Here is a 27,801-nt window from a genome sequence, read left to right as displayed (position 1 = left end):
AGGCAATGTATCTTCTGATTTCTTCAAATGAGAACCGTGGCGGGATCTTTGTCCATTCCTGGTCATACAGGCGGGCAAATTCGACTGCGCGGAGCGGCTTAAGCTTCTCAACAAGCTTTTGTGCCCCTCTCTTGTTCGACAGGTAAAGTCCGTCAGACCATCTCGTCTCCCTACGATTCCCTCCAGCTCGTTGATAGGGAATTTGACCTTCGCTAGCATCTCATATATGAAATGTCGCGACTTTTTTGTTGGCAACTTTGCCAAAACTTCGGTTGTAAAAGCCGGAGCTTCCCGCGGAAGACCCCGGTTTACCACTTTGTTCCAGGCCATTGGAACTGTCTGTGACGTCATGGTCGAGAACCGTTCGAGTGCGACGAGCTGCGTCAAAATGCACTCGAGCGTGACGTGCGTTGAGATCGACCCTTGTCGACAATCTGTTGCAAAATGTTTGGGGTATGTTCGGGTGTAGGCCCAGGGTGATTTGCCACCTAAACTCTACCACGCTGGGGCCCTGAAAAGGGCCGGGTTTGAGCGAGTCTAGGTACAGTCGTATGGGGTACAGGGAAACTCCCTCCTGCAGATGGCCAGCGAGGGAGTGGGTGGGGGAAAATCGACTTGCGTCCACTAGGGCGCGCAAGTCGGTGAGGTAGGTTTTTGAGGAAGGGCTTCCCTTTGTGGTGCGCACGCAGGGAAGGTGGGTAACGGGGAGCAGCTATTCTCTCAAAGCCCCTAGTGTTGGTGGCCCTGACAAGGGCCCAACGGGCAACTGCGGAAGGGGAGGTAGGTAAAGGAGTGGGGTACAGGTAAACGGAAGGGGAGGTGGGAACCGAATCGGAGCCAACTTTTGGAGCCAACTTTCGTTTGCGGGGAGCCAACCTAGGTTGCTTCCAACCTCGGGCAAGGTCCGCGTACAAATCTTTTGACTTGTCTTGCTGTTTGCCTCGAGTCAACAAGGGGCATCTTTTGTTTATTATTACGCCAATAAAACGAGGCGCTCGTAGCCCAGGTACGAGAAAAAAAAATAAAACAACTGGAAAAAACAAGCGAAACAAAAAGGCGATACCACAAAGGGTTGAAATCAGTCCAAGGTGCAACAAAAAGACACAAGGACGCTAGAGACACAAAACAAAAGAGAAACCACTAATTGGTCGATATCGACCAATCACAAGCGACAATTCTCTCGCACGAGAAACACGACTAAACAAAAGGTCACTATTGAAACAAAGGGTGAGCACGCGGGCTTTTACTCCCCGCCAGGGCGGGTATGCATTGCTCTGCGTCTCGATCGGCGACAAAATAAAATGGCGGTTATCGAAAAAACAATGTACACACAAGGAAAAACTGCATAACGGGGAAGTTCTGTGTGATTGGGCCGTGCGGTGTCCAATCAGAGGCTTGCCCGGTGCGTAACAAAGTAAGGTACTATTAACCAAGTAAGAGAGGACGCTGTATCACGTTAGTTGCGTGTTAGCCCTGTATGGTTGGTCATTTAGGACAACCAATCAGCGGCTTATGTTATCGTACAAGTAGGATGCTCGTTACGGCGCATGCGTACAAGTTAAACACCACTTAGGGATTGTCCTAATGGAGTTAGCACTATAGCGCATTAAGTATCGAAGGACTTGAACTAATTTACACGATTGTAAATAGCTTTATATGATTGGCCCTCTATCACGGCTGGTCAGAGGCTTGACCGCCGGAAAACAATGAACGCACATACCAGCGCATATATGCAAAAGGTGACACACGGTGAATACAAAAGGCGCGCACGACAGCGCAAACTAAGGTACAGTACAAAAGGGAACACGAAAAACTAGCCCTATATGATTGGGCAGTTAAAACGGCCAGTCGAATACTGAGCATATAAACAAGTCGGCGCGCGCTACGTTGGACCCGCAGTGAACGACTGCCAAAACATGATACAAAACCAACTACATATACGAACACACTACTAAGGTGCGCAGCATAGGGCTGTTGAAAGATGTGTGATTGGTCACCGTGTTGACCAAGCAGAGGCGAGGCTACAAAAAGGCGGTTATGGTAAAGGTGAGCACGACAATAAAACCTACCACTAGGGTTTTTACAAACGGACTTTCTGAGGACACTAGTACAAAGGTTGGACCGGTATCTGGTTGCGTTGGGGCTCTGCTTTAAAAGCAACGGAACCCAACATGGTCGGGGGTGATAAAACGTCTAGGAATAACACTCAAAAACGAATCAATTGATGCAGGGGTTTTCAAAAAAGACGGGAAAAACACACACTATTTGCCGCTAACGAACAAGAAGAAGAGGTTCAACGACGCTACAAAGTTACATAAGGGAATACAGGGTCATTGGGTGTGACATCTGCACCGCACTTGTTACAAGATACGCAAAAACTTTCTTCTAAACAGTTAATCGCGTTACATTCTCTACAGCGCCGGATATATCCGGCGCATCCTTGACAAAAAGTTTCAATCCTTTCGGGTTTGAATAAAATATCTTCGCCGCAGGTGCAGAAGAAAATTGTCTGCCCTGGTGCGGGGGTACGGCGGCGTTTAACACTCTTCTCCGACGAAGAGGATGAAGAGAGTTGGCGTTTTGCTACAATATCTTTACCTAACCTTAGTAGTTTTTGGTGGTACTCCTCGGGGGAAACTCCTTCCTTTCTAGCGCGCTCCGCCAAGGATGAATAGTTTCTGGGACTGGTAGTTGTGGCTGGCTCACCCGAGGTGAGACCCTCTGGAACACCGCGTGGATTGGCGGGCTCACCGGGGGCACCCGAGGTGCCGCCCTCCGGATACTGAAGGGTTCCTTTGTCGGGGGTACCCGAGCTACCGCCCTCCGGATACTGAAGGGTTCCTTTGTCGGGGGCACCCGAGGTGCCGCCTTCCGGATACTGAAGGGTTCCTTTGTCGGGGGCACCCGAGGTGCCGCCCTCCGGATACTGAAGGGTTCCTTTGTCGGGGGCACCCGAGGTGCCGCCCTCCGGATACTGAAGTGTTCCCTGGTCGGGGGCACCCGAGGTGCCTCCCTCTGGATCCCGCGGAGAAGTGTCGAGGGCACCCGAGGTGCCTCCCTCTGGATCCCGCGGAAAAATGTCGGGGGCACCCGAGGTGCCGCCCTCTGGTATCGACGATGCTGTGCAGTCAATGCCGGAATATCGACTTCCATATCCGGCGAAATTATGACTGACGCACCGATGGTGTCGTCCTCTGGAGCCTTCTGAGCCGAGACGGGCGTACCCTTGGTACCGCCTTCTGAGCATGTTGCCTGCTCCTCTGTGCTCAACAGCACAGGAAAGTTCTCGTCTTGCGACTTGAACATTTCGCACGTATCACGCATGTGGCCGCCGAACTGGCGGCACACATAGCATTGCGGTGGTTGGTTGGTGTATTCCACCTGGAATACCAAGCCTCCAATGCGTACCTTTGGACCTATGGGTCTTGCCTTCAGGTCAACGGTTTTGACATCGAAAGATCTCTGTCCGTCCTGAAGACCCCACCGGTCCTTGAGTTTCTCCGATTTCTTAATGGAGCCATGTCTCGCCGAGAGATAACGCCGTATCTCTTCTACGGAGAATCGCGGAGGAATCTCCTTCACGACCACTCTCGTGTACTCCTGGTCATGGAGCCTTACGAATTCGACCGCGCTCAGCGGTTTAAGCTTCTCGACCAGCTTGGTCGCGATTTCTCATGTGCGGCAGGTAAAATCTGTCAGTCCGCCTCTGCGTTCAACAATGCCCTCCAGGTCCTTAATGGGAAACTGGACTTTTGCGAGCATCTCGTAGATGTAATGTCTCGAACGTTTATGCGGCAGCTTTGCCAGCACCTCGGTGTCCCGGTTAAAGACGGGCGGCGGGGCCTGGCGTGAAAGGCCGCGGTTTACAACTTTATTCCATGGCGTGGAAGTAGTTGGAGCCGACATGACGTCACTGTCGAAACTTGCTCGACCTATGACGTAGAAGGTCGAAAGTCACCGGACCGTAACGATTGAAACGTTAGGTCGGTACAACAACTGGCTAGCCCTTGTCCCAGCAGGGGCCCTGAGAAGGGCCGGGAGCAATGGGTCTAGTTCAGTCGGGTTGGTGGAACTCCCTCCTGCAGATGGCCAAGCGAGGGAGGAGGTGGGGGAAAATCGGCTTACGTCCACTAGGGCGCGCAAGTCGGTGAGTTAGGTTTTTGAGGAAGGGCTTCCCTTTGTGGTGCGCACGCAGGGAAGGTGGGTAACGGGGAGCAGCTATTCTCTCAAAGCCCCTAGTGTTGGTGGCCCTAACAAGGGCCCAACGGGCAACTGCGGAAGGGGAGGTAGGTAAAGGAGTGGGGTACAGGTAAACGGAAGGGGAGGTGGGAACCGAAACGGAGCCAACTTTTGGAGCCAACTTTCGTTTGCGGGGAGCCAACCTACTTTTTTTTTTAAATTCGCAGGGACTCAGAGAGACCTAGCGAATTTTCGGGTAATAGCAATTGCCACACCCTTGCTATGGTCTTGTTGTCATCATGCCCTGTTTTGTTTTTATTGGTGTCACATTAGATCGCACAATAAAGGGAAAAACTCAACATGAGGCGGTGCGTTGGTCCGATTTACAGGTGGTTTCAAGGACACTGATTCTGTGTATTATTTGACACAGATAGTGTATAATTTACACATGGAGCGTGCAACAGAAGGAACACAAAAGAGGAAAGGCACAGAAGTCAATATGTTTCGCGCAAAATATAAAACGAGTAAAGTCGTAAGTAAAGTTAATAAGAGACACTACATCATACGCAAAAGAACAAGTTGTCATAGGTACAACAAGTTTAGGGAAGCCGGTGTAGGACACAGATAGTATGTATTTCGGTAGTCGCGTGGTGCGTGCGACGGAAGAGTCGCAAAAACAGGGAAGAACGCTTGAGTCAAAATAGTTATGTGTAGAACATAAGGCGAGTGATATCGTAAGTAAAGTTAAAAAAGGACACTAAATCATAAGCAAACAAGAAAAAAAAAAGGTGTCACAGGTACAAAAAGTTAAAGGGAGCCTACATCTACATGTAATTGGACACATATAGTGTGCATGCAGGTTTTTTAGATGGGGTCACAGTTCTCCATTTCTTGGATGGCTACGAGAATCAAATCTTTGTAGTTCTGACAGGAACGTATCCTTTCTGTGTGGAGTCGGTAGTTGAGTGATCTTTTAATTGTTCTTATCAGATTCTCTTTTGCTTCTTGTTGACTCGTTGGTTTGTCTTTGGATTTATTTCGTGTTTTCCAAATTGCGTGTAGAAGTGAGGTGCTTAGGACCGCAAAAAGTGCTTGAGATCTTGGTTCTTCAATTGGGGGGGGGGCAATATTGTAGATAAAGTTTGGGTTATTATATATGTCCACTTGAATTCTTGATATGCGTCTAAACACTTGACTGATCAGTCTTAGTGCAGGCTGCACCACCGGGCATCGGAAGAAAAGGTGGGGTATGTTCTCGTAGGAGACCCTGCAGAGGGTACAATTTGGGTCAAGGTCCGGAATATTGGGGATTAGTTTGGATTTTACTGGAATAATTTCTTCAGTCAGTTTATAATCAAAAGTTTTTAGGTAGTTGGGCAGAATTGGATGGTGAATCAGATGCCATGATGGATGTATCCAAGGTTGATGGGTTTTCCGTTGACTTATCATATAGTTATATGTGGGTTTCACTCGCAGAGATATGGGGGCTTGGGTTGAGATCTTGTATCTTTTTATGATCTTTAGAGTTTCAACGTAGTGGGGGCATGGATGTGGTGTGTGCGGGTGTGAGTTTCTTTTCCGTAGGTCCAGAAGTGTAGACAGCTGGAATCCAATGTTGTATTCTATTATTGACAGTTGAGGAGTTGTATTAGTATCAAATAATCTGTGCTGGAGGTATTCTTGTATATTTCTGATGTAAAAAGCATCCAGGTAGCAAGGGATGTCGGCTGCATTATACCCTCCTTCTCTGGGTAGGCATAACCTGTGTGATGGAATTTTCAAATTCTTGTGGTTGTTCCCGGACATAAAACCGCTTATTAACTCATTTATTTGGTCCCGTTTGGCATTGGGGATAGGGTAGGTGGAAGCAAGTTTTGAAAAGGTGGGGAGCAAAATAGTTTTGGTTAGGACCGCTTTGGTATCCATTGTCAGGAAGGAGTCTGCAAGTTTCGTGATTTTTTCTTTAAACTTTACTATCAACGTAGACCATTCACGTTGTATAATGGCTGGTTTTCCGATTGGTATATTTAATGGAAAGATTGAATTTGTGGACCATTGAATTTTCAGCTCTATATGTGGGAGGACTGGTGGTTCTATGACTGCCAAGGCTTGCGTCTTTTCTTCGTTGAGTTTCAGGTGTGTGAGAGTCGTAAAGCGTTTGATTGTTTTAAACGCTTCGATCAGAGACGTAGTGCCCGTCGTGACCAAGGTGACGTCGTCAGCGAACGCAACAGTTTTGGGTGTGTGTCTGGATGGTGAGGGGGTCATCTTTAATGCTGGGTTGCTTTGAATGCTTACCAACAAAGGGTCCAAAGCGATCGTGAAAAGGGAAAGGCTAAGGGGGTCTCCTTGCCTTACTCCTTTTTGGATGGAGATGGGGGGCGTCCTTGTTCCATTAACCAAAATTTGCGATCTTGAAGAGCTCTGTAAGGCTTTGATATAATTAAGAAAGCGAGTAGGAAAGTTTTTGGTAGTAAGAACGAAATTGATCCATTGGTGATCTAGACTGTCAAAAGCTTTTTTAAAATCGATGCAGACGAATAAAGTGTTGTTTTCCCGTCTCCTGGCTTCTGTGTAAAGATCTCGCAACATGTTTGAGGCTTGTGTCGTTGAAGAGCCTCGCTTTGCGTATTGAAAATTTGATAGTATGTTGTCAATATAAGGGAGTAGACGTTGATTTAGTGCTTTATTTAGGATCTTGTAGTCTGTATTGAGTAGGGTGATGGGTCGAAACTTCGAAGGGTGTGTTGGGTCGTCTCGTTTTGGGATGAGAGTTATATGGCCTTGAGCAAAAGCTGGTTCCATTGAGGCTGTTTGGTAAACAAAATTAAGGGCTGATGTAAGGTCGGCTCCAATTATCTTCCAGAAGTGGATGTAGAATTTAATGGAAATGCCATCTGGTCCAGGAGATTTTCCCTTCGGAAGCGATTTTGTCAGTGTGTTCAGTTCTGTGATTGTCAGTGGATTTTCCAAAGTTCCGGCCGCTTCTTCTGGCAGGCGCGAAATGTGAGGCTGAAAGTACCTTATTCCTTCTGATACTCCTTTTACTGAGTTTTGGTACAGGTTTTGGTAAAATTTAAAAATTTGTTTTCGAATCTTTGTTTGTGAGGTGATTGGTAATCCAGCGTCGTCTTCAAGTTCTTGGATGATTGATTGTGTTTTCCTTTCTTTTATGCTTGAGTACACAGTTTTGTCCGCCATATGTTTGTAATTGATATCGTCTGCCAGAGATTTTAGTATATTTTCCCGTTGTCTTTGGATGAGCTTGATTTTCAGTTGTTTCTTTCTTTCGTTGTAGGTTTTTAATTTTTCCTTTGTTGGGGTGTTTTCAAGTTCCTGGCGTATTCGTTCTAGGCTTTGTTGAAGGTCCTGTATTTCTCTTCTATTTTCTTGCGTGATTCGTTTCGAATGTTTTATTAGTAGTAGTTTAATTTTTGTTTTTAAATTTTTTTTGTTTTTTTTTAAAAGAGCCATAGTTGGAGGGGGTTTTCTGTCAGGTCTGTTGCCAGCGCCTTCCATTCTGTGTATTTAGCTTCCAGGTCAAAGATGAGTTCGTGGTCTACGAAATTTTTGACATTGTTTTTCCAAGCGGTTCTGATTGGTCCATGTTTCAAGGGTATTCTTGTTGTAAGTATAATGGTGTCGTGGTCAGAGAGAGGGTTTGATTTAAATATTTGTTTTTCAGGGGTAATTTCGGGAGATGTATATAATCTGTCCAGTCGCGAATGTGTCTGGGTGCTGTGTCTGGTAAACTGGTTACCGTTTGGGTGGAGAGTCCTGTACGCGTCTTTTAGACTAAAAGTACGCATAATTTGTTGCAGGGGTTTGTTTAGTCTGTGGTCTGGGCGCGGTGGAAAGCAATCCAGATTGGGATCTTCAATGTTGTTGAAGTCTCCTCCGAAGATGATTGGGTGAGTGGAGTGTACATAGGGATATAAGTTGTCAAAGAAGATTTTATTTTCAATTCTATTCGTACCACCAGAGGGCGCATATATATTAACCAATTGTATGTATTGAATTCCTGTGTCGATTTGTGCTGTAATTATTCTGCCTCTGGTGTCCGTGTTATTATTTGAGATTACTAAGTTAGTCGAATTGGTTAAAATTGCTACTCCGTTTTTTCGCTGTTCGGTTTCTGAGTTAGAATTGAATGCTGCACAGCCGCATGTCCATTCCTTTGTCCATCTAGCTTCTTCTTGAGGTTTGGATAAAGTCTCTTGTAGAAAAATAATGTTTGCCTTGCTCTCTCTAATGTGGTCAAAGATTACTCGACGTTTTGTTGTTTCTGTTATTCCATTGACATTCAAAGACAGTACTTTCAAATATGAAACCATTTTAATTTGATATTCATGTACAAAGAGAGAAGAAAAGGGGAAAAAAACTAACAACAAAGGGGATAGTTGCCGTAGGGTTCTGGTGGTTAAATTCGGGCTTTCAAGGGTTTATGAGGGTACATAGGTTTGTGTAGGGTTGGGGGTATCTATAGCGTTTCATTGAAGTCTTGTGGAAAAACAGCTCCACATGTACATGTGGTAGAGGCCCCTGGAGGAACAGTTAGTGTTTTTGTACACGTAAAACATCTGAGGTGGATGTTCGGACAGTCCATTTTGTGGCATTTAATATACTCTTTTAATGCTGGCTTTAAGGTCCATTGACCACAAGTGCAGCGTACAAACACATGCTTGCACTTACACTGCATTTCAACACCTGTTAGTCGCATTTGGCAACATCTAGTCGTTGTTAAGTCCTGCTCTGGGCTCGCAGGATGTGTCTGCGAGCGCTTACGTTTAGTATTAAAAAGAGAAGTGGGCTTACTTGGATCCTGGTGTGTTGTGTCTCCGTGAAGTTCACCATCTTCACCCGCATCTTCTTCAATTTCCACTGTGTTTCCTACCAGTACCATATCCTGGTCCGCGTTATATACTGCTGCCTCTTGGGTTTTTTCTGTTTGTGGTGTGTCGCTGTGGGCTGGGTTTTCCCCAAGGTCTGGGTGTGGGTGGGGTTTGTCAGGGGGTGGGTTGGATGATCTTTGGGGTTTGGGGGTGCTTGTTGCTGGTGGGTTGTCAAGCTGTGGGTAATCATCAATTGGATCTTCCGGAGCTTTTGTTGAAGGAGGGGGATTTTGTGTGGGGCTTTCCGTTTGTGGTGCTTGGGTTGGTTTGAAGTGGGTTTCGATACCATGTCCGATCTCCCGGCATCGGGGGCAATATTACGGTTGGTCAGGATAAGATATGTCGATCCGTCGGCGATCGAATGACATGCGCTTAGGCATCGGGTTGAGGTGTAATTTCTCCTTGTTTACTATGAATATTCTTCGGCCCGAAAGGAGGCCATGATCGTCTCTAGCGTGCCAACAACGATAAACATCGGTGAATTTTTCGATGATGGCCTTGGTCATCTCAAGACTGTACTGGGGGAGGACATACAACATGACGAGGCGTTCTTCGTTGTCGCCATACTGTGAAACGTATGTCGCCTTGCCCGACTCTTGCAGCATTTTGGCCAAGTGTTTGGCCCAGGTATCGGTGCGGGCTTTGAACGTTACTTTTCCGCCAGGTGTCTGTACCAATGCGTCAAGGTGGCGCCGGACATCAAAGTTCAAGTTTTCCAGAAGTTCATAAATCTGGGCCCTCGGCAAACCCGGTTCAAAACGAACATGGACGTTTGTTCTCCATTGCTCCGGAGAAATAAGAGGTTTTGGCGGCAGCTTGGTTTGCAGCCCCGTGGTGCAGTAGCTGAACTACAGCGCACAGCTGAGCGGGCTGGACGGCTAATTAGCATGCGTAATTACGTCATCAGCAGACAAGACGCGCCGGAGCCGACCCGGTAATTACCGGCTGGCTGCACACACCTGCGTGCCTGAACTGGCCATGTAAAAGTCGCAACTATAATTCAATCGATCAGCTGCATGCAAATTTTTTTCATACACGAGGAGATTTCTTAATAATGTGCATCGACATGCGTCTTTTTAAAACTCCTCTTTAACAGTGTGGATCAACTTTGAGCAAAGCTTTTTGCATAAACATCGCACCGATGAGGTTTCTTACTGGCGAGTGTGTGTGTGTGTCAACATGTGTGTTCTCAAATTTCCGCCTTGTGCAAAGCTTTTTTCACAAACATCACATCGATGAGGCTTCTCATTGGTGTGTGTCAACATGTGTGTTTTCAAATTTCCGCCTTGTGCAAAGCTTTTTTCACAAACATCACATCGATGAGGCTTCTCATTGGTGTGGATTAGCATGTGGGTTTTCAAATATCGACCCCATTTAAAGCTCTTTTCACAAATGTAACAGCGATGGGATTTCTCATTGGTGTGTACCAACATGTGTGTTTTCAAACCTCCACCTCTCGCAAAGTTTTTTTTACAAACTTTACATTGATGAGGTTTTTCATTAGTGTGTATCAACATGTGTCTTTTCAAATCTCCACCTTGGGCAATCCTTTTTTGCAAATAGGACATAGATGAGGTTTCGCTTTGGTGTGTGTCAACATGTGTCTTTTCAAAGTTTCTCCATGGCGAAATCTTTTTTCACAAACAGTACAACGATGAGGTTTTTCGTTGGCGTGTGTCAACATATGCATCTTTAAATGACTACCTTGGCCAAATCTTTTTTCACAAACATCACATCTGTAAGGTTTTTCGTTAGTATGTGTCATCACGTGTCTTTTTTAATTTGCACCCAATGTAAATCTTTTTTCACAAATATCACATCGATGAGTTTTCTTTCCAATATGATGAGTTGACTTCTTCGTTTCCGAATGTGCATCTTCATTAAACTTCTTTCTACAAACACCGCGCTTGTCCCAAGTCGGGGGGCGAATGTGATTTTGAGAAAATTCGCATTGGTAACTACTTTCTGTCTTGCTAGTTTGTTGTTGGTTGGCAGATTCTTGAAACGCCTTTTCATGTCGCGAAGACGGTTGCTCAGAGTCCGAATCCAGGGTATTCATCTTTTTATATTAGTTAAACAACAACATATTAAAAATATTTGTTTGAAACAAGTCAACAATTAACTCTTTTGGAAATTAAAACAACTTAGTCAACGTTATGACGTCCTACTCATCAGAGTAATTACCCACTATCCAACACAAAGAGAACTGTGCTAGACACATTTAAAGATTAGGCCCGCCGTTGGTTGAACGGTTCTCCTATTCTCGAGACCTGAGCAGATCCAGATGGCAAGATTGTAACAATAAGTGAGATGCTGTCGCACATAAAATATCACTACATGCTACGTTTTTGTGTAACGAATAAACACTAGCGGAACGGTTAAATCTGCGGCAACCTGTCAAACACCCGCAATATTGGAAAGTCTATTCTAAAACAATAGCACAGCTGTGGAGCAGCAGGCTAGAAAAGTAGCCTTACTTTACGAATACATTCTGTTTACGCGCAATATGCGCCAAATTTATCCTGGCCCATCAATATGACCTTGACCGGCCACATCGGCGGGAATTCATCTCACGCACCGGTATACGGCGACTTTGGTAAAACAAGTAACTTTTTTAATTGGACAGGTAGAAGCTACAGAAAAGGCTAACCGGCGTCAGGTGAAACTAGCTCGAATATTGACAAAGCGTTTGGACTTAAGTAGGAGCGCGAGGATGTAAAAAACAAGGTGTTTGAGTTTAAGTAGAAGCGCTAGGACATAACCAAATATCTAAGCAAGCCGAATTATTAAAAATCTGAACGCGACCCAGGGATCCCTAATTGACAGCTGTGATCTCGGGTCTTCGTGCAACCATTAGACATACTAGGTCGGGTAAAAATAATAAGCCTGCAAATATAGGACGGACTGAGGCCAGACTTGGACAACTACATTTTTTTCGTTTTTTTTAAATTAGATTAGAATTAAAATTAGAGCATTCCATTTTTTACAAAGTAGTTTAGAATTAGAATTACCACTTTCTCAAAAACCATAAATTAAACTAGAATTAGACTTAAAACCAACCAACTGTAGTACATTTCAAATTTAAACTCCACGATTTGCACGTTTTGAACTGTATAGTTTCAGTGATGTGGGTTGGCCTTGTTGGTGACATAGCTATGTTCGCTTTGGACATAAAACGCATGCTTGTATCACATGCCTAAAACTGCTGTTGGACAAACTAACGTTTTAGGAAAAATTGTGAATTAGACTAGAATTAGAACTAGAGCTTACTCGGTATGTCTAAATTAGATTGGAATTAGACTTGCCGCCATTTTGCTCTAATTTGACGAATTAGATAACTACAATTATGCAGTTGTCCACGTCTGACTGAGGCATACAGTTGCACATTCATACTTGACTGTTTTCCGGAAACATTACCTACACCTTTAAATAGTTAAATGAAGTTTTGATTCTTTTGTACTTTTGCTTTAATATCTAAAACCCTAGAGTTCTGTTTTATTAGGTTTACACCAACAAATGTAATATGTACTACAATCAACTGCTGATTTTATTTCCCTCGATGTTTAAACGTCATGACTCGTAAATATGTTGCTAATACTTCTGACCACTGATGAGCAATTTTAGCTGTAAAAGAAAGTCAAGTGCAGAAACAAAAAAACATCACTTTAGCTTCAGAGTTCTTTTTTCATGTTTTTCTAGACATACGTGTAAGGCTGGGTGTTAAAAATGTTACGTTATCTGTTTTGTCGCAAAGTAAAAAGAGTTATCAACTAATTTATCAACTACGTTCTAACTCTTCACTTGCCTGTGATTTGATACTGTTGTTTTGAAACGTTCTAAAACAATAGAATGCACAACTAATATACAATCTTACAATCCTGATGGTAAGGAATTGTTCCAGTGAAGTACTAATACTATAAACACTCCTTCATTTTAACACGACTCAGTTCATCAATACGCTTTTAAATACAGGAAGTTGTAGGTAAATGTCAGGATTGTTCCACACTGCAGATTAATAACACCCTCTTGGTAATTGTTAAGGGCTCTGCACACCAGACGCGGTTGACGGTTGCGGCTAGCGATGTTAGCACCGGCGGTTGTTGGCGGATTTTCCGCGTAACGTTTGGCGCGACGTTGACCCTTCACACCGGCAATGCGGTTGGCGTCAACGACTTTTGTTGTTAAGAAAACTGGGTAAATGTGCTCGACATATTGAGTGTTTCTTCGTCTTAAGAAAGTTGACACGAAATTCTGTTAAGTTTATTTTGTGACAAAATATAATGTTGATCGTCATCCCACTGTAAAATGTTTCCAAAAACAATTGCAAAAGCAATATTGGATTTAGTTTACTTCTGTCATTGCTGTTAAAACACTCTTTTCTGTTTTACAGACACTTCATGTTTCAAAGTTGGCAATATAGAAGCAATACCTTAAATGAACACAATTTAGAAAACACAAGATTGCAGAAATGCAAAGAAAACAATCATATAACAACACACAAATAAGCTTAAATGTAAGAAGATGCATGTGCATAAACTTGCACATTGTTGCACAATCACAATGATGCTAGATGGTGTCAAATGTGAGGAATACAAGTTGTACGTTGGCTTGTGGCATCTCTTTCTCTGAAGTTTGTAACTTCATCATTTTGCCATGTGATGTTTGATGAAGTTTCATAGGGAAATTGCTTTCTATAGTCAGACAAACATGTCACAAATTCATGTCTTAATAAAATGTTAGTATGTTTGTGTTCAGTATTTGATTTTAAACAGTTTACCAAAAAATTAAATGAGCATTACAAGCTAATTTGCTATAAACTTCCAAAAAACAATTAAAACAAGGCAATTTGTACCAATACTATCAGTACTTCTCCATTCTTATTTTTCTGGTAAATAACAATAAAACAATCCACCTACAAACAAAAAGACCGAAATCACCCAAAAATGTATCGTAAACAAGTCGAACATCCGCCGAATATCAAGTTTTTCATCCATCAGTCTAGCGCGGCTGACGGAAAAGTTAAATCCGAGTTAACTTTGCCGTCAGCCGTTTCAACCGAGAAAATCACGCCGTCACGGCAAGTCGCTGTCTGGTGTGAATACCCCGTCGCTTGCCGTCGAACGCAAAAACGCGTCGCTATCCGCCAACCGCGTCTGGTGTGAATCTTGCTTAAGACTTACCCCAGAATTTATGCATTATTTCCGCATTTAAGCACAGCGCTTGCATATTTCAATGTACACGTTTATTAGATCGACCATGTTGTAACTAAACAATGCCATGTCTGTTTCGGGTACATTATTTATTTCAAGCTAGGATGTATTTAGAAAGTTCGTAAAATTAAATCGTCTTGACTTTTTAAACGTGGTGCGATGTATGAAAATCTCAAAGCGAACCTAAAGGAAGAAAGGCGCAGTCAAACTAGCTCTAATTAGTGTGTACCATTCTTTATTCTTTGCGACAAAATGTAAAAAATTATTAACACCTTATCAGTTTTCTTGCACCCCACTCTTCAAACATAGAAGATAGCAACAAGGAAAGAAACTCGTGGAGGCTAAAAGTCATGTGTTGTTTTTGCACCTGACTTTTGACCAGCAATCGCGTTCAACAAAAAAATGAAGGGAATGAGGCCATCAGTTGATTGCGGTAATAGACTAAAATACATTACACATTACTCTTAAAAGACACAACAAAAATTTTGTTGCGCATCAGATGTAGTAAATGTAACCAAACATGCAGACCCCGAAACCTATGTTCAAGTTGTTTGGCACGATGGCAGAATATTATTTACATATGCATTTTTTTAACATTCGGAGGTAAATTATGCTGAGATAAAGTGTTAATTCAAATATGGAAAAATACGATTGAAACTCTAACCATTTGTGTCCAAGCGCTGCGATAAAAAATTATTTATCTGCAAACATAAAACAACATCCTTGCAGAGAGTCGACGAAACGGTTTGCTCGTAAATTTCACCTCACATGTCCTCTGATGAATCACACTGGATAGAAATCCCATCGAAAAATGTTCGTAAAAAGGGTTTATTCAAGATGGACATTTGAAACGGCACACTGACTCACGCTGGAGAGAAGCCATATGAATGTGATGTTTGTAAAAAAAAAACAATTAGTTAGGTTGGGAATTTGAACTAACACATTTTCACTCACTCTACAGAAAAACCTGATCGATTTCTGTCAAGTTGGAGATTTAAAAACACACATGTTAATTTACACTGGAGAAAAACCGCACCGATGTGGTGTGTGTATCGATGACGTTTTCCATTTTTGTGATTGATGCGTTGTTTATTTCGTGATTGGATGTTTTTCCTTCTTCGCGTGGTTTACAACCGAACTCATTAACCTTATTAATATTTTTCACTCGCTGCAACATCATCTAGATCAGTGTTTCTTAACCTTTTTAGTGCTCGTACCCTTTGAGCGTTTATAAAATTTTCTCGTAGCCCCTGTCTACAATGGCTAACGGAAGTAAACAAAATTGTAACAATAGAAATTAACCTCAGTGTATTTATAAGTTATGCGTTGAAAGCATGCATTAAAACAGTCTTGTAAGTTCAACAATATTTACAGCACACCAACAATCAGTCAATTCAAATCAGCCGAAGACATATAACAAAGTAACTTGCTTCGCATTCTTCACAAATATACCTAATAGCGTATAATTTCACACTGCATGTCGTACCCCCTGCTTTGGTGCTTCGTACCCCCAAGGGGTACACGTAACCCTGGTTAAGAACCCCTGATCTAGATTATTTGCAAAGTAATCATGTACAATTCAGCTTTTTTTTGTCAATAATGGGATATGCTTTTTAGGTCAAAATTATCATTCTTAAGAAACATTTTCTGTGAAGCACATTAGCAGCTACTGGGTGTTTAGTGATACAGTGCATGTCATCGTATAAATACATATGAATATTGTCACACTGTGTGTGTAAAAACATTTAAAATTATCATCACTCCGTTATTTCAAATTTCCTTGCGGATATATTTGGTATTAGAAGCCTTTTTTTCTTTACACTTTTTAATTCAATTACTTATTAGAAAGGGTGATCGTGACTTTTCAAGGTGTTAAATGCCCTTTTTTGAAAACTTTTTTAATGCAATTATAACTGCGAAAACTGAACGATACACGAGTTTAGCTTTGGAGCACAATGCGATGTCGAAACACCATGAAAATGGAAGCGCACAGCTCCGCCATAGATAAATTAAAGATGCCACAATTTTTACTGAGAAAATCATGCTTATTACGTACTAGTCAAGAATAAAAAAAAATATTATGAAAGTGATCTGCAATATTAATGGTAGGAATGAGTATCAAGTACAAATGTATAAGGGCTGCTGGAGCTCCTATGCACGAGCCCCTCCTACACAGAACGGCGAATTGTATGCAAACTTTTATGATTAAAAAAAGTATGTATTGTTTTGCCGTTGTGCTGTTGTTTGCCCATCTTTGTACAAAGGAATAGTTCTTGAGCATGTCGTATGCTTTATTTATGTCCGCAGAACACAATGACTGCAAGGCTGCTGATGGTCCGGATGTTACTGTTACCTCCATATCATGTTTTGTTAAGATTGGAAACTTGTGCAAAAAATATTCCCAATTATATAGTAAGCTGGGTCCGCTTGTAAAGATTATTTTTTCCCTGTATGTGTTTGATTACAATTTTAACCTCTAGTATCATACGTTCCGCTGCTGCATTGTCTCAGACTGAAGTAAAGTCTAAGCGTTCCATCTGAATAAAGAAATGCATCAGCTATTTCTAACTTTTTTTCTTGTTAGATTCTGCCTTTGACGGGTAAAATTTTTGTCACCGTTTCGAAGTAATGCCGAAACTGAAACTGTTTTCATGTAAATATGCCCACTTAAAAAGTAGACTTTGAATATTAGCATTTAATGCGCATCATTACGCTCAAATGTTAGAACCCAAAAATTTCATTTATTTTGGCCAGTCTAATTCGCGGAAATCAGTAAATTTATGCAATTTTACCTGTACCCGCTGTATTATTTTGGACACAATATGTCATTCATAGGGCTCTATCGCGTAACAATGGGTAGGACAACATGTGTTTTATATAGATTTATTGCATCACAATGATTAGATTGTGACACGAGTTACCAAACTGTACTGCGAAGGTTGCGAACTACAACAAAAACGTATCATTTTATGGTAATAAATTTAAACGCCAATAAATTGAATTTACAGCGAACCCAGGAAAAAGTTTAGGCGACCCCACTTGGGGTCGCAACACACATGTTGAAGACCACTGGATAGAAACAAAAACGCCATATAAAGTCCCCAGACAATCGCTAAACAAGCAAGAAATATTCATTAAAATGTTGAAATTCAGTGATAGCACATAGAAGTAACGTTTTGTCACATGATTAGAAGGGACATTTCACAGAGCTAAACACACAATTGGTCCAATCGCGATAACTTCAACGTTGATGATGCTAAACAGGGGGTGGTAACAGTGCCGGATTAAGGGTGTGCTGGCCTGTAGGTACATTTTATAAGTGGCCCGAAAATCAGGGTTGCCAACTAAAAAATTAGAATTATCAGTTTTGCCAAATCATTCTACTGATTTTAAAGTGGCCTGGATTTTTGACTGGCCTGTAGGCACGTGCCTACTTTGCCTATTGGTTAATTCGGCACTGGGTGGTACATGATACCGCGTGGTAAAACTACATGGTATAGTTTGGCGCATGGTTTGAGGAACGTGAGAATATAAGAAAGTATATATATATCAAGCTTTTCAGAGTAGAAAATTCTATACACAACTGGTTTTAACCACGTTTCTCTTTTTAACTTTTTTGACCGCGACCCAAATCTGGGCTTTAAGAACATCTTGCGACCCAAGCCTCAAACAACAAAAATGTATTTTTTATTTTTGTATGAATAATGATCATCCTTAAACGCTAACTGTTACTTTCCAAGTTCTGTTTCGTATGATTAACCTCCTATCATTGCCCGTGCTAACGTGTTACAATCGCCGTGTGCGTAATAGAAAATTGGAAGGCTATTGTCTGTATGTTATAATGATTGGTTCATTTTGCTGTATAGCGTTGTCGAGTGAGGCTGTATTTGGCTACGGTTCTATCAAAACTCTCAGAAAACCACTTACTTATGCTGCAATACTCCAAGGTTACCAAGATAAAGCCACATAAAATGCCTATGATACAGTAATTCAGTCTTGACTGAGAATTGAAAATACTTGAAAATTGAAATGAAAAAGTTCGTTTGGGCAGAATTGAATCACCACAGCGCGACCCATTTTGTGACCCTGCGCGACCCATGTTTGGGTCGCGACCCATACTTTGAGAACCACTGTTGTAAACAGTCATTATTACGTCGTTTGCATCATAATAAAGGCAATTATTACGCGCATTCTGCTGGAAGCTTCTATGTTAAAGTTTTTTGCAACGAAAGTCAATGGTGAAACATATAGCAGAGAGTGGCTTGTATATTCCCCCGCAAAAGGACGAGTATATTGCTTTGTTTGTAAACTCTTACCAAATCATGCATCTTCTTCGGCTTTAGCTTCTGATGGTTTTGATGACCGGCACAACTCTTATCTTATCCAAGCTCATGAAAACTCAGAAAAACACACAAATGCTATGTTAACCTACCTAACAAGAAAGCGAGGTTATACGCTTACTTCGAAGCTGGAGGAGCAAATAAAAGCAGAACAGCAGTATTGGTGGCATGTAATTTTTACTTGCTCATATCAATCGCTATGGAAATTCAGGATCAGGAAATCCCTCTTATTTGTCAAAAAAAGTTAAAGAGTCAATTGTGGCTGACGTGAAAAAATCGGGATATTTCAGCTTTTCTGTGGATTCTACTCTCGATATTTCACATACCAATCAGTTAACTTTGATTATCAGATACGTGTCTCCAGTGAACGGTTTACCAAGTGAGAGATTTATAACTTTCCTTGAGCTGAAAGACCACTCTGGGGTAGGCATGACAGCGAGGACAGTCTTATGACAATGCTGCAAACATGGCTGGTAGGTACAACTGTATGCAGCAAAAATCCTAAAAAGAAATAAATTTGCAAAACTTATTCCATGCGCAGGTCATTCCTTAAATTTGGTAGGCCGCTCAGCTGTTAATTGCTGTCTGGATCATGTGCGTATCAAAACTGGGTGTTATAATGAAACGGGCTACATGCGATGCATAAGTAAAAATGTGTAAAATTTAGATGAAATATCGAATAAATGCTTACTTAGCGATTCTGAGCCATTCTGGACGTTTGTATTTAACTTAAGTTTATTTCATAGTTTGTAAATGGGAATCGCTGACGATCAGTTGTCCCGATGAAAAACGTATTCAAATCATATCAGATTCTTACGGACGATTATTTCCCCGAAAAAAGTAAGCAATTATCTTGTTAAAAATGCTTTTCTAAGACACAAAAAGCTTTACTAAGCAATTTGCACAAATATTTTTAGTGCAAACACTTCCTGTTGTTGTCATCAATGCAAACTTAATTTATAATTACGTTTTGTTTGTAAATAAATTGGTCTTTTTTTTGTGCTATTTTGCTTCGTATCCATACCAACACATAGTTTGCCTGACTTATTTGCCTAGAAGTTGGTCTTTGCGTTGGATATGAATTCAAACCGTTTGCTTGATTAAGTTTTAGTCTTTACATCTATCATAGTTTTGTTACCAGCGGTAAATGTTTGTGCCGCACTAAAAACAAGTCTTGAAATGCGCAAATGCTCCGTTTTGTTAAAATGGGTGTTTTGTCACAGATAAGGCGTCCGTGAAAAGAGTATGGAATCTAAAACCAGTAAAACGTATAGGATTGGAAAATGTAGAAAATGAAATCAAGAACATTGCTCAAATGCATCCTGCAACAAAGGGACCACCTACAGTCACAGGATAATCATCTGCACATTGTCGTCGCTAACATCGATCAGAAGACACAGTTCCGTCCTCGACACAGGATCAAAACATGTAGAAAGTTAGCCAGCTTGTTGCCACCGTGCTTGTATACAGAGTAAATACTACCGAAACTACATAATTTCAAATTTCCGCATCGAGTTCCCTTAAAGCAACGCAATACATAGCAGTGTTAAACACAACTTACATTGTCATTGTGGGTTGGGACGCTGATGGAATATGTTTGCCTAAATACAATAAGAGTATTGATCAGCTGCCCGGGAACGTAAGTTTCTTAATACCAACTATATCACCTCAGTCAGTTTGCACCATGATAAAAAATGAAACAAAAAACAATAAAATGAAGATCCAAAACATTCAACCAACCTGCCTTTTCTACGATAGAGTTTCAAAGAACTACTCTGGTTCAGGATGCGTCATGAAAAGTGATGATGTATCAGGTAACCTTACTTGTGTATGTGATCATCTAACTAACAGTTTTCGCCGTCCTTATGGCTGTGGAAACAGTTACTTTGCCGGTTGGTGTAAAGATAAGGTGATAGGCATACAATTTTAAGATTTGTTGTACGGGCAGAAACTTACCCATTTTGTGTCTGATGTTTATTTTTTAGATTTTGACCTACATCTCAGAATTAATATCTATCGTGACTTTAGTGGCCACAATAGCAATTCTCCATCATTACAAAGTCGCTGGCGATCGAGATCCGGTTAAAATAAACTTTTAAGATGCTCTTCTGCTTCTCCATGCTGTCAACATATTACATGATCTTGCCGTCATGCATCCGATCTCATGTATGGTACTGACAGTGGCTAACCAACACTGCTTGCTCTCTTCAGGTATGTGTTAATTTTGGCATCAAATTGAACTATCGATCGCAATCCATCTTTTTTTCTGTGTTATAGGACTGTGGTTTCTCGTAGAAGGAATCCGCCTCCTGATGTCAACCTCTTTTGTGTTCACATTCCGAGCTCAAGACCCCAACAAACCGCTTAAAATCTTTCTCTTGATGGGTTGGATCATTCCTATTTTCATTGTTGCGATTGCTGTATGTGTGGGGTTTACCCTGAACATCTACATGAAGCCCAATCTAATATATGAACAGTGTCACAAATACGAAAACCAGTCATCAACGATGTATGACAGATGTTGGCTAGTTCCAGGTACTTCGGTCTTTTACACGACGATCTTCGGTCCTCCTGTGTTCATCCTTGTTGTGTCAACTTACTCACAATTTTGAAGCGACTCATGTGATTCTTAACTCACGAAGGATGCGCAACAAAGGAAAAGGACCCGGAACAAAGGATGCTTTAAGAGCTGCAAAATCTTTTTTTATGTTCCTTGTAATGCTTGGTGGGACTTGGGATGACCAACGTCATATTTTATAGGCAGTTTGTCTCCTGGTCTTGGGTCTGAATGGAGCGATTGTTTCTGTTGCATGCATTAGTGACGTCGCATTGAACTTAGTTTCTGCACCCTGCATTTTTGTAAAATTCCACGCCTAAGCGTGGGACGCATGCGCGTTAGACGGAAATACCGCAAAGTTTCTCATCAGGGACGATCTTTTGAGCAAACAATTTCTATTAAGTTAACTGTCAAAATGGCAGAGAAAAAATATTTTTGTACCAAAGCAGACATGAGTTTATCGCACGTTTTTGTTTATGCGATTCGTTGAATTGAGTGTTCGTGTGTGTCAGATAGTGCAAACCCTTTATTGTTGAAAATGACTGGATCGTGGTCTGTACGAGGGAAATTGTGTGTGTGAGTATAATGTGGCTCTTTGTGGTAACCCAATTAAAAATGTGGCTCTTTGTCTTTGACCGGTTGGCCACCCCTGCTGTAAACGAATTGCGAGAAAAAAAGAAAACAACCAATCCAAGCAACATGGAAATGCACTTCAGTGAATTTTCAGTAAAACCAAAATAGTCATAATATTTTTTTGGGGGGTTGACAAAATACCTTATGGGTCCGTGTCACTAAAAAGTTTGAAGAGTACTGATTTGAATTATTGTGCTCTGTACGTTTTATTGCACTGAAGTCACACTTACAATAATTTAAGAATCCACGACATGCATGGACTAATAGGAAAATGTGTAGGAAACACAAAACACTTTGGTATTTGAATTTTTTATTGAAATATTTGTGGTTGTTTTAATGAGCACTGCCGCAGTAATTGTCCATATGTTATATTGTTAAATTGCTTGTGAATAAATTATCTCGATTTTGTACAGACTTTTTCGTTTGCAGTTGCACTGCGCCACACCAAGCATCGTTTCGCAGCAAACTGGTTGTGGAGCACTTCTATTATATAACTTAAAAATAATATGTACCATAATTTGCTTGTGCCTTATAAACATGTCCATTATACTACGCGTCACATCAACTTTAGAAATTTGACAGAAATACATATTTTGCGCCAAATTTTTGCATCTCAGTTGATTTTTAGTTGTAGCAACCTTTTAATCCCGATTTTAACTTTCTTGTCCTTGTAACGTGAATGTATTTACTCCAGTGCCATAACAGTTTATAATTTCTTAGATTAATTTGTTTTTACTGTAAACAAAATCCCATCACAGTCTAAGCAAAAGTTGAACCAGGAAGCAAACTTAATGCACCAACAGGGTGGTTCCCAGTTCGTGCTACAGTGCATAGCTTCTGGATGCAAGCTTGGAAGGGGGTTATTGAATTCCAGCTTTTTGTCACCACAGGGTTCTTATACCTGCGTAAGATAATGTAATAAAATTTGAAACCTTTCATGTGTTGAAACCTTTAAACTGGACAAAGTGGAGATCCGAAGTAAAATAAAAGTGTCACTAACTTTCTCACTGGGCCGGAGCGTCTTGTTAAAAAAAAACAAAAAACAACAACCCCATGCCTTTCGTCAAACCAGCGTCATGGTGGTTTAATTAGTTGTAACTAATTTACATACCGTGTCAGGTGACACTTTGGTTAACACACTCGCTGTATGTCATTGTTAGAGTTTGGTTCAGATAATATGTACATTAAAATTCCAATTTACACGATTGTACAGTAGTTATATTCAGAATCAGCCAAATCTAAATTTCAATGGGATTTAAAAGTCCAATTCTGATACTGAAATGTTTAAAGATTGAATTTTGGTTTATTCGCGCCAGGCAATTAATGTATAACACACCTCGACCAATGAGATCACCACGTTCGATCACGTGACATGATTTAACAAACTAACAGTGTATAACTGAAGACAAAATGTGAAGTTTTATTAAATGTTCAGCTTGCAATGTTTTTGTGGCCTGCGCCGTAATTCTTAGGGTGGCAGTTTGCCTTGCTTGCATCTAATGTATTTCTGGTGTCGTTTTGCAAGCGCAGGAAATAACCCGTCATTAAGCTCGTGGGGAAGCCTTGTCACGCATGATGGAATATGGTAACGCGTTGCTATAAACGAGAGTGACGTCACAATATCTGTTGACGTGGATCTGCCGTTTATAATTTTTGTACGTAGCTATTGTTATGTACCTCTGTTTAGCCAAACAGGTTGTCGTGATTCATCGCGTGACTTGCTTAGCACAATCCCTCTATTTCAGTGTTAAAGAATGGTGGAAAATAAATCTTACATTAAAATTCCAGTTGATAAGTTGTTTGGTCTGTGCGATGCAATTATATGCATCGTAGGAATTTACCACTCAGATCTCAGAACTCAAAAGTTCAGGAAAAAATCGCCTTTCAAAACTTGATTGTGTTTTGATGTGTGATGGCAATTCAAGTAAACGACAACATTCATACTTTGTGCGGTGCTTCGTTGTAATTGCAAGCGATTCATTCTAGTTGATATTTCCATTAACTTTTCGGCGTTTGATGAACCGTTTCAGCATGCGCGTCCCGTCGGCATTTTTCAACTTAAATGAAAACGGTGCTTAAAAAACATCGTAACGTACGCATGCTTTTGATTTATCAAAACAAGTTATAGCGCTTGTTATATACACGATCTTTTACAGATAAAGCGGGTTTCCTAACGAGCATCGTTTAGTCAACCACAGCGCTTTCTACACAGGGTTGTAGATCGAGCCAGGTTGGGGCTTAGGTTTCTTCAAAATTTGATTCGGGCCTGACTTTACACTCTTTTTGAATAAATTTAACTAGGTAAGTAGCCAGTTGCTTGACCTGACCTGATGCCACACAGTCCTAAAACGCTTTATTCTAGATGTCTATTGCGTTTGTTGTGTTTGTCTAAGGCTTCAATGTATAGGCCTGTCAATCAAATTTTCGGGCCTGTTCCTACATGCACTTGGTGCGCTCAAAACAGGTTTTTCAACGAGCTTCGTGCAGTCAACCATAGCGCTTGTTACATGCACGACTTTTGCAAGCTTAAATTTAAATTCAAAAACGTTAATTTACAAAGCATAAAGAAACATTTAGTTTTTTTGCAATTAATACATACGTACAGTGTGTAACACAAATTGGCGTTCGTCATTCGATTTCAAAAAACAAGCTGAATGACAACTGCTGTGTAAGATAAAAGGCAGTGCTACTTAAGGCCTGCTGTTTCCGTTTTAATGCCTATAAATATTCTGCGAAAGTGTCTTTCCTTACAGTAATGCGGTTTATTCAGATTGCAAGTGGGTAGATAAGTTCGCAGCGCAAAGTAGCTCGGGAGATTATTAGTCTTACAGAATTGTGCAACATCAATTGGATAAAATTAGCTACAATAAGAAGTTTAGTCCAGGGGTGGGAAATTAACTTTACTTAGGGGACAAATAAGAAAGCTGACTTGTGTTGGAGGGCGGAACCGACAATAACTTGAACTTAATTCTCCTCAGTATTAATTTTTCTAATTGTAAATAGCATTGAAATATACATTTTAATTAGTTACTACTGGTATTCAGAAGAATAAGAATATTCTGTAAATATTTGTGTGAATGTATAAAATGCAGTGTAGGAAAATCCTCCTACAGAAATAATTAACTTTGTAGGCTTTATCCTGTAGCAATGGGTTGGACAACTTGTGTTTTATAGATAGACTCATGTAGCTGTTCCCTTACTCATGTGCGTCACTATGTAAATATATTTTTGAAAACAATGATTCTTTTCAAAACAGAAGCAACATTGCCATATTTCTTGCACAGCACGGTTAAGTTTTAATTTACCTCACGCGGCCAGGCAGGGACTGCAATGTGGTCAGCGTAATTTGTCCAGGTTTGGTTTAGTCGATAGTTTCGCATTGTTTAAATGTCGTTCGTTTGTAATGAATACTGCTATACACACAATAATGTGACTAAACATAAACTGGTTGATTTCAAATTTAATTAAATTGTCAAATTTACCCCATTAACCTAATTGTAAATTAATTTAAATGAAAACGAAAATAAACACGCTAATTTTCCTTTAAACAACAGCAAACAAAAACAAAATTCAACAAAACGCAGCTTAAACTATTTTTCCCCCCTTTTTCCCTTTTTACAAAGTAAAGGCCCCTCCCCGCGCCAACAAGTGGCGACCGACCGATAAAAAAAATCAGCATGCGGCCTCCTTCTTAAAAAGGGACTTTGATTGTTATATCGGTAAATTTTAAATTGGTTAAAATATCCAAAGTTTGTCAACACTTCAAACTGCTAGGTTTAATACAGGGTTAAGATTTATTACGACCGTTTCTTTGATGGAAACCTTACTTGTTAAAGCCTTTTGACTGAGGCGGAGTGAAAACCTGAAACAGTGAGAGTGGTTTCTGATTCTTTTCAGCCAATCGTGTGCCATTTTTGTCGTTAATACTTTAAGCTCATCACGCAATTTTCGTAGCATCCATCGATAGCACAGCACTCCATTTAGTAGCAACCAATCTCCGACTTCCAAAGGATGCATAAAATCAAGTTGTGGTATGGAATTAAACATTTCTGTAAGCAGCGCCACACGACTGTGTGTACACTCAGCTCAGCCAATCAGGTTGTCGTATTTGATCACGTGAGTTGGTTAACACATTCCCTCTCTTTCAGTGTTAAAGAATCGTCCAAATTATAATACACTAAAATTCCAGTTGATAAGTTTGTTTGGTCTGTGCACAAAACTTCAAGCGATGCTTTGATGCATTTATACAATAGTGCCACACGAAACAAATAAACGTCAACATTTATATTTTGTGCAGTGCGTCGTTATAATTGCAAGCGATCCATTCCAGTTGATGTTTTATTAACTTTTCGGCGCATGACGTACAGGTCCCGCATGCGTACTTACTCTGTGTTTAGTAACGAGCGGAAGAATGCCTTGACAAATTACCCAACATGTTGCAGGTTGTGTATTAACTGATGCTTACCTAACCACGAAGTTCTTACACCTACGAAAGGGAACGTAATAAAATTTAAAACCTTTTAACGGGTTAAAGCTTTTAAACTGGACAAAGTGGAGATTCGAAGTAAAATAAAAGTGTTACTAACTACACTTTAAACTGCTCGGTTCAATACAGGGTTATGATGTATTACGACCGTTTCTTTGTTGGAAACATTAATGTGTTGACGCATTTGGACTCGCTGGGCCGAAGCGTCTTGTTGAGAGAAAAAACACAACCATGCTTCTCGTCAAATCAGCGTCATGGTGGTTTAATAAGTTGTAACTAATTTACAAACCGTGTTAGGTGACACAGCTCGACAAATCAGGTTGCTATGTTTGATCACATGACTTGGTTAACACACTCGCTTTATCCCGTTGCTGGTTTATAAAATATGTGTGTTAAAATTCCAATTTGCACGATTGTACAGTAGTTATTTACAGAATCAGCCAAACCTAAATTTTAATGGGGTTTGAAAGTCCAATTCTGATTCATTCTGAAATGTTTAAAGATTAAATTGCGTTTTAGTTGCGCCAGACGAATAATCTATAGCACATCTCGACCAATCAGGGTTTAACAAACGCGCTATGTATGATTGAAGACAAAATGTGAAGTTTTCTTAAATGTTCAGCTTGAAGTGTTTTTTTGTACCATAGATGCCTTTGAGCGCCCTAATTCATAGGTGGCAATTTTGGCTTGCTTGCATATAATGTGTTACTGGTGTCGTTTTGCAAGCGCAGGAAATTATCCGTCATTGAGGTCATATGGGAAGCCTTGTCACGCATGATGAAATGTTGTGACGGGTTGCTAGAAATGATAGTGATGTCATAATACCTGTTGACGTAGATCTGCCATGTATAATGTTTGTAACTAGCTATACACCTTATGTTTATACTTGGCCGCGCCTGTATCTTTTAACACATTGTATGATTTTTCACTACTTTCATTGACACAATTACTTGAAAGGGTAAAATATCCAAAGTTTACCATTTCTATCTGATCGGTTCAATACAGGGTTAAGATTTATTACGACGGTTTCTTTGTTGGAAATATTAATGTGTTGACCGCCTTTAGACTGAGGCTGATTCTATTCAGTCAACCGTGTGTCATTTTCCTCGTTACAATATTTTACGCTCAACACGCAATTTTTGTAACATTCATCGATAACAAAGAACTCCATTTAGTAACAACCAATCTCCGACTTCCATGCATAAAATCAAGTTGTGGTATGGAATTAAACATTTCTGTAAGCAGCGCCACACGACTGTATGTACCTTAGCTGAGCCAATCAGGTTGTCGTATTTGATCACGTGAGTTGGTTAACACATTCCCCCTCTTTCAGTGTTAAAGAATCGTCCAAATTATAATACATTAAAATTCTAGTTGATGTGGTTGTTTGGTCTGTGCATAAAACTTCAAGCGATGCTTTGATGCATTTATACAATAGTGCCACACGAAACAAGTAAACGTCAACATTTATATTTTGTGCGTCGTTAACAAAATACCCAATTGG

At 40.8% G+C, this 27,801-nt stretch overlaps 1 protein-coding gene and 2 long non-coding RNA genes across 3 annotated transcripts; 1 reads left to right on the top strand and 2 right to left on the bottom strand.

The window, feature by feature from the left end:
* Positions 1–951: 951 nt before the first annotated feature.
* LOC145218975 (uncharacterized) lies at positions 952–3,254 on the bottom strand. The gene has a single exon (XM_080086393.1). The coding sequence runs from the start codon at positions 3,245–3,247 to the stop codon at positions 2,303–2,305; it is 945 nt and encodes a 314-aa protein (XP_079942519.1). The 5' UTR covers positions 3,248–3,254; the 3' UTR covers positions 952–2,302.
* Positions 3,255–11,276: 8,022 nt separating this feature from the next.
* LOC145219034 (uncharacterized) lies at positions 11,277–15,170 on the top strand. Its single transcript, XR_013857812.1, has 2 exons — positions 11,277–13,265; positions 13,462–15,170. It is a non-coding gene; the product is annotated as an uncharacterized LOC145219034 (long non-coding RNA).
* Positions 12,736–15,835, bottom strand: LOC145219060 (uncharacterized). Its single transcript, XR_013857837.1, has 2 exons — positions 14,252–15,835; positions 12,736–13,762 (listed from the first exon to the last, which is right to left on the bottom strand). It is a non-coding gene; the product is annotated as an uncharacterized LOC145219060 (long non-coding RNA).
* Between the last annotated feature and the right edge of the window lie 11,966 nt (positions 15,836–27,801).

The sequence above is a fragment of the Phallusia mammillata genome, chromosome 3, assembly GCF_965637545.1.
Source record: "Phallusia mammillata chromosome 3, kaPhaMamm4.hap1.1, whole genome shotgun sequence".
In the NCBI taxonomy this organism is placed as follows: domain Eukaryota; kingdom Metazoa; phylum Chordata; class Ascidiacea; order Phlebobranchia; family Ascidiidae; genus Phallusia; species Phallusia mammillata.
The sequence above is the reverse complement of the archived record's forward strand: the minus strand, read 5'-3'. Positions and strand labels throughout refer to the sequence as shown.